General features: G+C 30.5%; 1 protein-coding gene across 4 annotated transcripts in view; it reads left to right on the plus strand.

The window, feature by feature from the left end:
* Positions 1-4070, plus strand: part of LOC142328361 (F-box only protein 9) — a 78033-nt gene extending 73963 nt beyond the window's left edge. For 2 of the 4 annotated variants that reach the window (XM_075372071.1, XM_075372090.1), the window contains one exon: positions 3621-4069. In XM_075372071.1, coding sequence (XP_075228186.1) covers positions 3621-3624 — 4 coding nt within the window. In that variant the 3' untranslated portion in view covers positions 3625-4069. Of the gene's footprint in view, positions 1-3620 lie in introns of all 4 variants that reach the window. The other 2 variants (XM_075372084.1, XM_075372077.1) reach the window with 2 other exon arrangements.
* Positions 4071-14244: the final 10174 nt, after the last annotated feature.

Below are 14244 nucleotides of genomic sequence, written 5' to 3' on the forward strand. Positions count from 1 at the left end.
TATGACTCATTTGAGTAGTTCTGGATCATCGTTCACGTCATTCAGCAACTCCTAAGTAATGTTCATTTGGACTGCTTTTGGTCAAAATTCAACAATTTTGGAACAAATTTTGCTGACATACGTTTCATGCCTAAAATATCTGAAAAAATTCCCTGACATGAGCCAAATTATATGCCAACATCATCGGCAACCTCTCTGGGATGCCCAGCACATCAAACGTACAAACGTTGGCCACATTTCTATCACTTGTAAATGCTTATTTTATTCATAGAAGAATTGCCAAAAGCAACATTCAACATTTCCAATGTGTGCTGCACTTAAAGCAAATCCATTCTTAAAGCAAAATTAAATGTTTTGTTCTATTTTTTCCACAAGTTAAAAATCTGCGACCGTACCAAAACATATGCAACCTTTTCGACAGCCAATAATAAACTAAACAGCCAATATGGCTAACAATGCAATTATCTATTAGGGACAAGTTTACCATCACAACAAAAAAAAAAAATTGTGACAATTGGGACTTTACAGCCAGGGAAATTAAAAAATTCCTTGTATATTTTATCAAGCCTTGTATACTAGGTAGGTACACATTGCGCGTTACTTTTTATTTATACATAGGTACACAATGTATATGCAGATATACACAGTCTCATGAAAAAAAATGGAATGAATTTTATGTCATGTTTAACAAGTGAAAATATAAAAAAGTTTATATAAACATAGGTCCAGAACACTTCATTTTCAAGTTATAGCTTGCAAAAAATTTACTCTAATTTCTGCTCAAAGGATAAAGAAGTCGTACTGAAATTCTTGTAACTTAAATTTGCGGGTAAATTTGATGGTCTTATATGGTATTTGACATGAAAAATTGAATAAAACAGAGCTCAGAAATACATATTTCAGAAGTTTCATATTTACCATTTGAAAACTTATCGCTGGTCCTAAATTTCTGGTTTCAAGAAAGCCATTACAGAGTTTTATTTTAGTTGCTGATGAAACACATTTTTCAAGAGGTAGAATTAATAATTCATGAAAATAATCATTATTGGAGTTTCAAAAATGCACATATCTCAGTAGAAAGTAGTTTCCAATTCCAAATTTCATGTTATGTTTAGTATGATAATATTGAATACCATATTAGTGGATCATTTATCTTTAAAGTGCACCTTGTAGGAAATGTGTATTTAAATTTTTATGAAAGATTTTCCACCTCTTTCAGAAGATATTCCACTACTAATGAGACATGAAAACCCAAGAATTACTGAAATGTAAAATTTACAAACAACTGAATCTGGAAGGTGGATCATTATTAATTGGCCTCGTAGGTCACCTGGACTAACATCTGTGAGGGTCATATGAAATTGTTAGTTATACATTAAAAGTAACCAGAAAAGAGAAATTGATGAAACAGATTTTCAGTACATTTTAAATTATGCATAATAATCCTGATAGATTAAGAGCCATCCAAGAAATTTTAAATTGAGTAGAATGTTGTGAAAACACTAAAGGAGGTCATTGAACAATTATTGTAATAAGTTTGCAATACAATTTTATTTATTTCATTTCTAAATATTTTCCAACATTGAAATGATTTTTTTTTGGTTTAAAATTTCAGTACAGTGTTTTTCTGTCACATTTTGGCCTATCTTGTCTTTAATAAAAGTCAGATCTCTTGAACTTTTCTTCATGTTCAGTTGAGATATTTACATAGATTTTCTAGGATTTTTGTGTTTTAAAATAATTTTCTCATAATTTACTAGAAATATATTCTAGGAGCTGTTTTTCAATTTTTCTTACTTTAAATTCACTTCTTAATCTAAGTTGCTTGAAATTTAGTATGGCTAATTTTTACCCTTGGAGCATAAATTGACAGAAGTTTTCACAAGCTGTAACTCAAAAATGAAATGTTTTCAGACTTGTGTTTTTATTTCAATTTGTAGAATATTAGGTCTGTAAATAAAGTATGAGACTAGTTTTTTTTTTGGCTGCCAAAGTGGCAACACTGTAAATTTACTAGTAAACATATGGTCATATGAACAACCAATTTGTATTAGGTATTAATATTTTTAGTTTATTATTGCAATGTGAGACGTAAACAGTTTTTTTGTGAAACGAGTTTTTGTTATGCGTTAGAAAAATGAGTGATATTAATTATGAGCAACGTTGTACAAAGTTTTGTGTTAAACTCTGTGAGAATGCTACTGAAACTTTTTCTAAATTGAAAAGGGCATATGAAGGGACTCCCTGTCAACAAGCCCAAGTTTTTAGATGGTTTAAAGCATTTTCAGATGGCCAAGAATCAATTGCAGATGATCCATGCTCTGGAAGACTGTTAACATCAAAAAGTGATGACAATGTTGAGCGAATCAGAGACTTGATGTGGTACGAATGGTGCTTAACTATCAGAATGATTGCAGAACAATTGAATTTGAACCACCCCACAGTCCATCAAATTTTGACAGATGAATTGGACATGAAAAAGTGTGCAAAATTGGTCCCAAAAAACCTCACTGTTGAACAGAAAAACAACAGGTTAAAAGTGTGCCATAATCTTCTAGGGCAAATTGAAACTGATCCTAATTTTCAAAAAAAATGTTATTACTGGTGATGAATCTTAGATATTTGAGTACGTCCCAGAAAAAACAAGCCAGAACAAGGAGTGGCACACTTTAAACTCACCACATCCCAAAAAAACAAAAATAAGCAAATCAAAACCATGCTAATTTGTTTCTTCGATAGTTTGGCATTGTCCATAATGAGTTTTTGCGTATAGGACAGACTAAATCAATAAGTTTACCGAGAAATTCTTGAAAGACTGCAGAAAAGAGTTACCCGTGTGAGACCAGCCATCAAAGACAACTGGATGCTGTATCATGACAATGCATCTTGTCACACTGCATTCTCAGTTAATGAGTTTTTGGCAAAGAAAACATTCCTGCAGTTCCTCAACCATCTTATTCACCTGACTTGAGTCCCTGTGGCTTTTTCCTGTTCCTGACTTTAAAAAAAACACCTCAAAGAACACCATATTGGAACAGTAGAAATCAGTAAAAAAATGTAACCAACCATCTGAAGGATATTCTGGTTTCTGAGTTCCAACACTGCTATGAAGAGTGGGAAAACCGTTTAAAGCATTGCATGGCGTCCCAAGAGAACTATTTTAAAGATGATAGGGTCCATGTATAATTGTATTGTAAAACGCTTTTTTGAACCAATCTCATTACTTTATTTACAGACTTCGTATGTCTTGAAATTCTTCCTGTTCCTTTGTGAGACACTGTACATATATTTATAAAAAAGTTTGTACCTGACTATTCATTTTTGGTTTCTACATATTAAAACTTGGAAATTTCACTTCGTTTTCCTTCTGTCAAGATAGCAACAACTGGGCTACTGATGTTACTAAATATTGCTGAATCTTTAATTTAATTTATTCCATTGGCTACTTTTCCTGTAGATTTTAAACAGAAGTTTCTCCTTCGTGGGTCCTTGTTATCAGTAGCAGTATTTGTAAGACTGAGTAAGAAATTTATTCTCTTAATTAATTTTTTTATTTGATTAAATAACTAACAAATTCCTGAATAAATATTTTATTATAGATCTTGTTTTAATCTTTTTAGGTAACATCTTTAATCTGCTATCATTTTGACTACAAATGCTGCTAACTGGTGTTAAATATTTGTTATTTATTTATGTTTATTATTCTTCAAGTTTGCTATTGGTTGGCCTAATGAATATGATTGTGTATGGGAAGATTTTTTCATTATTATTGGTGTGTATATTTTATACGCTGAATTATATTCTATATTTGGATTTGTAATAAGGACTTTTTTTGTATAAAATTTGTAAAAAAAAATCTTAAAAAGAATAGTACAAATTTTGTAGTACACAACAGTTTTATAATATTCAGAAGTACTATTTATTTTTCTTCATGATTTGTCGTGAATTTGCATGAATACTTAAAATAATTTGCAATTTATTGAACATACTCACCTTATTTAAGGTAATTGTAAGTGTACTGTTTGATTAATTTCGTTCACCATTATTTTGTTATTAATAAAATGTAATGAAAAAACATTGGTATTTCATTTTTTCATTATGCAATCCTTGTATGTTTGCCTGTGTAAATAGCTACCCGTTTGATTCTGTAAATTTTCAATTTATTCCAGTGGCTACTTTTCCTGTAGATCTTAAATAGAAGTTTTTCCTTCTTGAATCCTTGTTATCAATAGCACTATCTGCAAGACTAGGTATGAGAGTTATTCTCTTAAGTGGGATTATACTAGGTAGATGTTGTGGAGGCTAAACAAATGATTTTTAGGAGGTGGCAGCCTTTTCACTCTTATGATAAATGACACTGTTGGTCAAAGATTTGCTTTTAATAAAAGTGTGTATATGCTAATGAGTCATGTGAAAAAGAGCCATTTGAAATAATGTAGAAGTGGATAGAGCAAATTATGGAAAATCATGGAAATTATTACCAACAGGATAATAATAATAATAATAATAACAGCTGAATATAAGTACTATTCATAATGCTGGCTAACGGGGCTCCGAGTGTTTTTCCCTCAGAGATGGAATTATTTTCGACTTGATTCCACCTACAGGCTGCATTATATGGACTGGATTATTCAGCCTCCTACAGATATGAAAATTTAACTGAATAAGGAATTGGATCCACACCATCTTTAGAGCTGGTAATGTGGCAGCTACAATCAAAGTGATTGCAGGTGTAACGGAGACCCTTCTGCTCTCCCCGCAATGTAGCTAAGATGCCCATGTATGTCGGTGCATGGGAGCCCTGAAAACTTCAGTGTGTAGGGGCCTGGAGTCGGTGCAGGGATTGTGCATCTGCTCTCTGCCATGATATATGCCGGTTCCACTGGTGTACCAGACCGGATCTCCAGGGTTGGTAGCACTGGAGTGGGGATATACCCAGTGGCTGGCCTTGCTGTAGATGGGATCAACGTATCATGCAGCCTGAATAAACTAGCATGACAGAGGGTTCACACAAACACCCTCGTTTGGAACCAACCATTTTGCCTGAGCCGAAAAGGAGAAAGAGTTCTGGAAGGATGGAGAAGGAGGTAAAGAGCATGCAGAGAGCTCTATTTAAGAATAACTTTTAAACCAAAATATCTGGTCATTAGTAGAGAGGAAGGCAATTTTTCGAGGATGAGTCCATTTCCTTATCACTCAAGAGAAAAATAATTGTGCTGGAAGCCCAGTAAAGGAAATCAGTAAAACATACAATGGATTTCATATAGAGACTGTGAGTGACAACCAGTCACAGAAGATCCTTGGGCTGAAGACAGGTGGATTTGCTGTATGAGTTGATCCACACAGCACCCTCAACACCTCAAAGGGTGTTGTGGTTTGTCAGGATCTTCTCAATTGTATGGAGCAGGAGATTGTAGAAGAGTTGACACCTCAGGGAGCTATTGAATGCTGAAGGCTGAACATGCGGAGGAATGGCGAAGTTCTTCCATTTGCACCTCATGTTCTTACTTTCAGTAAACCAAGTCTGCCAGAGAAAGTGCGGGCAGGAATACACCATCTGGATGTGCGAGCTTTTATGCTGCAACCCATGAGATGTTTCAGTTGTCAATGATTTGGCCACACCACTGTTCAGTGCGAAAGGTCACAAATATGCATGTGGTGGTGAGGAAATTTATGAAGGAGAACCCTGCAAAGATCCTACTTCTTGCGTAAACTGCAAAGGACAACATTCCTATAGATAAGGAATTGTCTCGCTTACAAAGACGAGGTAGCTGTGCAGGAAATCAAAACCCTGCAGAAGGTCAGCTACTTTGAAGCAAAGAAGATTGTAAGCTCACACAAGCCTAGAGCAACAACAACATATTCTCAGGCTGTGGCTGCAGTTCTTGCTCTAACTGCTGTTGATACTGACCAGCTACTCTGCAAATTTGCCCTACATTGGCTAAGATGATTGAGAGAATAATAGATAATAGAATGAAATCTCTCGCTCACAAAAAATTTAAAAAGCCTTTGATAAAAGTACAGCCTCTGTTCTCAGCCAACTATGAATAAAAGCAAATGTGACCTCAAGAAAACAGCTACTAAACCAGAGGCAAAAGTGAGTTTGTGTGACGTACTTGATGATGTAAGGAGAGTAACTGCTTTGCAGTCTTCTGTGGAGGCACCACAACCATGGTGGCCTCTAAACAATAGGCCACAAAAACTACACAGGGGAGGCCTGTTTCCTCCCTGCCTGAGGTGGTGACTGGTCTGATTCCTGCTGCAGGGGTCTCCGAGGTCCCCGTCTTTCAATCAGCACTTGAACCAGGCATCAATTGATGGTGTTTGATAAGGCAGATTGGTTAAGCTTCACAGCTAGGGTGATATTCCCAAACTAGTTATTGAAGCCGATGTCAATGCTATAACTAATGCCATATTTGACTTGGCATCAAGATATATTCTCAAAACATTTGGGAAACTTAAGAAGTGACCTGTTCCATGGTGGAACGATGAAATAAGTGAAGCTATTAAAAGAATGAAAAAAGCATATAACACTTTTAAGAAACATCCACTAGAAAATCTAATAATTGCCTTTAAAAAATACAGGACGTATGCTGAAAGACTTATGATAGATTCTAAAAAAAAATCCTGCCAGGTACTGACAAAAACACCACTGCATCAGACGTTTGGAAAAAAATGAAGAATTTGTGAGCGTGCTAGCTTCGCCCCCATAACTTGCCTTCAATATGAAGATGACATTAAAGATATCCAAAATGAAATTGCAGAGCTAGTAGCCAATCATTTTGAAGAAGCCAACAAAACGGATAACTACGATGAATATTTTAGAATGCGTAAAACAGAACTTGAAGGTCTACTAAATTTCACAACTGAAATAAATTATTCATATAATGAACTTGTGAATGCGTTGGAGAAGGCCAGCAACACAGCTGCTGGTCTGGATGAATTTCATTATGACATGATCGGGCAGCTGAATACCACTGTAAAAACGTAGATTGTTAGAACTATACAACTAGATATGGCAAGATGGATTGTATCCGCAACAGTGGAAAAAAGCACATATTGTTCCAGTGCCAAAGAAAGGTAAAAAGTTTACATATCCCAATAGTTACCATCCTATTTCTTTGACGTGTGCTACAGCAAAAGTATTTGTAAAAATGATAAACAATCAACTCGTGGCTCTTAGAAAAATAAATTCTTATTCTCACATCAAGCAGGTTTTCAACAATACCATTCTACTACTGATCAAATGATCAACTTAGAGAACATCATATGTAACATCTTTATCACACAAAAACATTGTTGGAGTCTACTTTGATGTGCAGAAGGCATTTGAAGTCCTGGCGACATGGAATAATGCTTCAATTATATATATGGGGCATTCATGACAATTTGTCAGTCTTGAACAGGTGGTCAAATTGCTCCTATGATGCAGCATCATCACGTGGACCCCGATGGGTTAAGTCCTTCGAGATTAAAGGGGGGAGTCAATTGTCATGCCATCCTGTGATGACTAGTGTAATACTTAATGGTGGTTCTGGTTGCTCCAGTGTGCTAAAAGAGAAAATAAAATAAGAATATTGTATTGTGAAGACATTCTATTTCATCTTTATTTTTTTGTGTTTTATTTTAATATCAGGGCCCTTTACAACCTATAAATGTTTTTTAGTATATTTTAATCTGTATGATTGATTATATGTTTTGTGTAAATAATTTTAATGTTTTTTAAATAATATGTAAGGGCCCTTTTCACCCTTACATGTGATGAACCTCATGATGAATTAAAACTCTTTTAAAGAATGTGACAACGACTAATGACCTTAGAAGTTGATGCCCGTATAACAAAAAAAAAAAAATTCCAGAGATTGAAATGCCTTAGTAGGGGAAGGAAAGGAGAGGATTAACAATTAGTGAGAAAGTACAGAGTGGGCATATAGGATGAAAGGGGAGGAAGGATTTGCAAGGAAAATAAAAAGTTCTTAAAATTTACTGACTCAATATGTTGAGTGATAAAATAAAATTAGTAAAATTATAGTAGTTTCGTTTCACAAGATTTATTTTTTGAATGGGTTAAGTATAGTTGTGAGCAGTAGTTAACAAAAATATCTATCTCCCAACAGTACATTCAGACTTCAAAAATTGTATTCATTTTATTTGAAGTTGGTTTTATTATTATTTCTTTTATTTCTCAAGAATTCATGTAGTTATTTGTAACTGTGAATTGCTTTTAATAAACTGCAGTTTCATAAAATATAAACAATCTTACATGTCAATAATAAATCCCTTATAAGAAAGGCTGGTATAATGATTTTTACTTAACATCTTGATTTTATTAATGGATAAAATTTAGATAAATGTAAACATTCATATTATTGTTTATGCACTACCATGTATTTTGTCAGTCTGCTACTTTAGTTTCTGCATCAGAAGTGAATAATTGTTTTTATTTTCAGTTTTTTAAAAATGTTAAATTTTAAAAGAATTTTGTTAACAATAGTTTATAGGGTTGAAGAGATGGACATTCTGATAGACTTACAGTAAACTGATCTGCTCTGTACGTAATTTTTAATTTCTTTCACAACTTCAAAATCAGATTCTAACATCTTAATTTATTTTTAAAATACCTTAGAAAAGCATATAATTATTATTACAACTCCAAATAAATATGCACTACAAAACCAATACAAATGATGTAAATATCATTTGATGAAGCTGAAAGATAAGCCTTACTAACAAACAAGGCTTGGTTGGCGAGTTTGGATTTTCATTTTGATAACAACATGGATAAAATTAAAAATTCTTATCAGAATATGTTTTTCATTTACACATGTTTAAAGTTGACAATGTTAAACACTGTTACAAAACCATGTTTTGTTCCTTTCAAAGCTTGCAATAAAATTATTATGCATAACTTTTAACTTTGTTATTATACAGAAATAATGATGTTACATTCCACGTTGTTTTTATTTTTTTGTAAATTTTTTTTTATGAGAAAAGCATAATTGTTTAAAATGCAAATACCATTTTTAATAGTGCACACCAAGAATGCTGAATATGAAATGGTTGATAGAATAAAAGGTTAAAGAGGCTTTAAGACCAAATGGGGTAAGAGTTTGTATTAGAATGCTGTAAACAGATGAGGTTTGTGGTTCATGTTTTAAAGATATCTTTAGATCAGGGGTTGTAGACAGCAAAAATTGTAATGGATGGTAAACGTGTAGCTAATAATTCACGACACAAATCGTAGTAAATATGTTGAAATTTAAATAGAAGAAAGTGAAGAATAGCATCAAGTAACTTAAATGATTGAACAAAAAAAGATCTACATTTGAACGCTTTAAAATAATGTATTTTGTAAATTTATAATATTCAAAAAATCTTTTAGAGGGAATAGAGTTACAAGAGAAACTCCAATCCTCTCATATCACCACTTATCACCAAAACATGGTCACCATTTGTAAGCCACATTACAACTTGATTTATGATAAAATATCAGGGTTTTAATGTTTGATTACAAAAAAGTGATAGGGTGTTTAACCCCAGTGTTAAGTTTATAAGTAGCCTATTTATATGTTAATACCAAAATATGTTTAATGAGTTTACTAACTGGAAAATAAGGACATTTTTAGTTCATTTGCTTTATTTGTCTTAAATTATATTTCATATCACAATAGTTAGTACTAAGATAATGTGTAACATATCAACATTAAAATTTTTTTATTGGTGATACAATAGATTTATTAACTCCTTATAAATGTTCAAAATAGGCCATTAACAAAACATGTTTTTATTTTGAGATTATTTTCATAAACCTTTTATGCATTGAACAGAAGTGTTACCAATAATTAACAATTTTCCTGACACACACAGTTTAGTCTAATAGGTATGTATAACCCTCTCTGGCAGCTCTGAATTGGCACACAGGCAGCCTCCACTGGTTCATAGAAAGATTGTACTGGTTCTTTAGGACCTAGCAGAATTTGACTGGTCAGAAATTAAAGAGCCACCTAAAAGAGGTTCATAATGGGTACCCATAGATATTCCTAATGGACTAACCTTGCCAATCCCTTAAATCTTGTAGCATATGTAAATATCAAACTATTTAGCCAAACCCATGTGGAATTTAATACCATTTACACACACACAAACATACGTGGGAATTTTACTGTTAGCATGTTTTTTTTTTCAATTGTCTCTGCTAACATGGTCATTGCTTTTCAATTAAAAATTAAAAGAAATTCATATCCTTTTAAAAAGGGTATGTTTTATTCAGGTAGTCGCTCCACTATTTTGTTAATGACCCATCAGTACAATAGTGTGTATATTACTTTTTTTTTTAATAATAAATACTAAAAATTAAATAGTTCATTACAGATTATACACTAAATATACATAATCACTCACACAATAGCACTTGCAAATGTAAGGCAGTCATATAATACAATAGATGAAGTGAAATATTGGAAATGATTATGAATTCAAACCGGTAAAATACTGGTGTAAAATATTAATAGAGCAATCCAACAATGATTCAAGATTACTAACATTTTTTTTAATAATAGTTCATAAAAAAGTACCACGTAAGTTTTCATTAATGCATGTATAAAAAGTTGGTACTGATATATTTTATACATGCTTTCGCATCAAAAGTTTTTTTATTTTATACTCTAATCTTTTATAAAAGTTATTTTAATATTCTATTAAGGTAAATCTAATTGAATGAAGATTTACATCACATTTTAGAATTCCATGGTTGCATATATACTATTCTTGAAAGTACATATAAAAGTGTAGTGTTTTCCATACTCTTGTGAAATGTTCATAATGTGTACATGTAAGTAAAATTATTAGAGCAGCAGGTCACTCAACTTTCCAGCTCCACAATATGTTATAAAATTATGTTTTTATAATTTTATCTGTTTTTTTTCTGTCTACTTCAGAATGAAGTTAAAAAGGTTTATGCATTTTGTTAATGTATTTTATTTTATTTTCACTAATTTTATTGATTTTTTAATAATTATTATCTATGTCTATCATGTGTTTTAATTGTTAAGTCTGTTTTTCTGTTGTTTTTAACTTATAAAAAAAAAAAACTGAATTAAAATATTTTTTCATAGCCATAGATTGCAGCCGTTTCAATGAAGGTTGTTTTAACTTATTCAATCTATAGGAGTAATTTTATGAAACATAGCTTTGGCAGTTGACATCCTTTAATTTCCAAAATGCTACTTCTTGAGTCTTTATGGTTTTAATAGATTCATTTGTTGTAAAGAATGAAGTTTACTGTCTAACCTAGGATTGTTTTTCTTATTTGTAAATTTTGATAAATTTGGACTGGTTTATTAAATTCATCCATTCCTTATTTGATTCAGCTATCATAAATACTTCAGAACATCATGAATTTTTAATATTTTTCAGTACCGATTTTAATTTGGGCATGATATTGTACTGTAATATGTTTGATCCAAACATGATTAAATCTTTAAATTAGGAATAATACTTAGCAATGATTTAATTAAATTTATTGTGTGAGATAAGACATGTACATGAATCTTAGCTCTAGTATAATTAATTTTTATCAAATAGTGCATGTGCAACAATGCACATATACTTTTATAAGATAACAGGGGGAAAATATATTAAACTTAACTGACTGATTGTAAATAACATGTAATAGTTAATGTTTTGATTTTATTTAGATCTATTTATCACACATATTTGTGCAAATCAAAATGTATTAATATAAATATATACTAGAAACCATGTTGGATTACTGACAATAACTATCACTGCATATAAAAATGTATAAGAAGATATTCCTTCTGAACTGATATTAACATACATTATTTTGATTATAATATTAGCAAATAATAAAAGTATTTTTTAACATGCCATAAGTCAGTATTGAATATTATACATTTTATATCACTCAACATAGACACATCACCCCTTAATGTAGACAATTAATTAAATGTTGCGTAATCATGTAGTTAATTAAAAAAATAACCAACAAAAAAATAAAAATTTCATATAAAACTGGAAGAGAAAACAAAATAATAGATACAAGGTAGCTGCATATACTTTATCACATGAACAAAACATAACCAAACATATTATTTTATTAGATATAATTTACATAATTCTTACTAAACTTGAAAACAGTGGTGATTTTTTTCTACCTTGGTTTTCCTATTTAACTTTTATAATCACAATGTGTTACTGATGGTAAAAAATGTTAGTTTAATCATTTTGTTACAATCTTGCTTAATGAAGCTATCTATTAGACTGAATAAGAATAAATGTGCTTTGATTCAGATTACTTTTTTTTAAACATACAACAATCTTTACTTATACATTTAAAGTTTTGATTTGAAATTGACTTTAAAAATCATTCCTACTTCCTGAGAATCACAGCACAAGTAAGTACAGCATAATACATGTAGTGTAATACTCTCATGTATTTGGTTGTTATGAAATACAACATATAAAATAGCTGTTAATTATTGTAAACAACAAATTTATTTATTTACTATTAATATAAATATTCACCATTATTCAATTATTTTCATAATTTTGGAAGTAGGATCAAGATGATGTGAAGATATCAGAAATTAAAAAATTATGAAACACTTTCAATTTTTCTCTTCTTGACTGTAAGCAAATTCTTTGTAATAATATGTCTAGAAAGCATTGAGTTTTTAAAGAAAATTGAATGCTTTCTAATGTTAATAATTAATATAAACATTTTGTAAAAATGATGAACCATTTTTAAACCAAGTTAACTTAAAATTTCTGTTATTTTAGGTTTGTTTTTTTTTAATATAAATTTAACTTCTTTGGCAAATCTAATGATAAAAAAATGAATTAATATAAATTCCTTGAAGTATAATGTATAAGAATGATTAAACATTGGAAATTACCTGTAATCAAACTGTATTCTATAATGTGAAATAAATCGTACAATCTGTTTATCGGTAGGAAGAAAAGGACCAGGAAGACTAATGGAAGATGATATAATTAATCACTGAAACTTTACTTTTTCTTCATTTAAGAAAAGTGATTTGTAATCAAAGTAAGAAAAAATTATAATCATTGTCCCACAAAACCAAATTTCACAACCTTCATTTAAATACACAACAGTATGATATTAACAATCTAAATCTGGACTTAACTGTAGAGCTTAGTATACAAGTAGATAGATATATACCTAATTATAAGTAAATAAACATAATTATGAATACATATGTTTTAAATATAATTACAATTTAAATTTCTATTTAAAACATTTTTTCAATAAGGTGATATGTGTAAAAATAATTTGCCTTTAACAAATTATGTAAGATGATGTAAACTGCAGTAAGAATTCTTCATAAAAAGCAGAATATGTTTTTTGTCTTTTCATAAGTTTTCATTTCAGTAGTATTCTTTGTTTTTTTTGTTCATATTTACAACATATTTATTATGGGAAAAATATTTAAATATGATTTCATAATTATACAAATAATTAAAATATAATATGAAACATTTTTAATTATTACAACAATTTAATTTTAATTAAGCTATATAAATCTAAAAAGTTTAATAACTGTAATCGGCGAGTTTAAATTAAATCCATAATAACTATGGAGGGAAACTGAATTTGATTGGGACAGTTCGGATTGTTCCCTGAACTCTGCCAAATTGAGAATCTATTCTGCAATGTACAAAGAGTCTTTTCTGCTATTATTACAGTTGAGTTCTAATAGATGAGCAATAGATTATAAAATATGTTTATTTTTTCTGAGAGAATAATTGTATGCAGCACTTTTAAATGATGAATAAAGTAGTACCAGCTTACTAGATGTGCTAATATATAACAGTAAAAAGTATTCCAATAAGTAAGGTAAAATAAATTTCATTAAATCAAAGTTTAAAATTTACTGACATCAGTTTTGCGAGATCCAACCCTATCTTTAATGTATTAGGATTTTTATAATAGTTTTTTATTAACTCAGATCTTTGTATGTATTATTTGATTATTATTATATCAGTAATAAAAGTAATGATGTACTCTATTCTACAATATAAGTAAGGAAAACAAAGCTATTCATACCTAGTTTGTGAATACATAAATAAGTACCAAATTTTCACTATTCAAATATTTTTATTGCATTGAAGACCTTATTAATGGAATGTTTTTGAATGTACTAACTAATTCTACATGTATTATAATAATTATTGATTAATATATATTCAAAATACAGTACA

Source organism: Lycorma delicatula, chromosome 1, assembly GCF_047948215.1.
Source record: "Lycorma delicatula isolate Av1 chromosome 1, ASM4794821v1, whole genome shotgun sequence".
Lineage (NCBI taxonomy): Eukaryota > Metazoa > Arthropoda > Insecta > Hemiptera > Fulgoridae > Lycorma > Lycorma delicatula.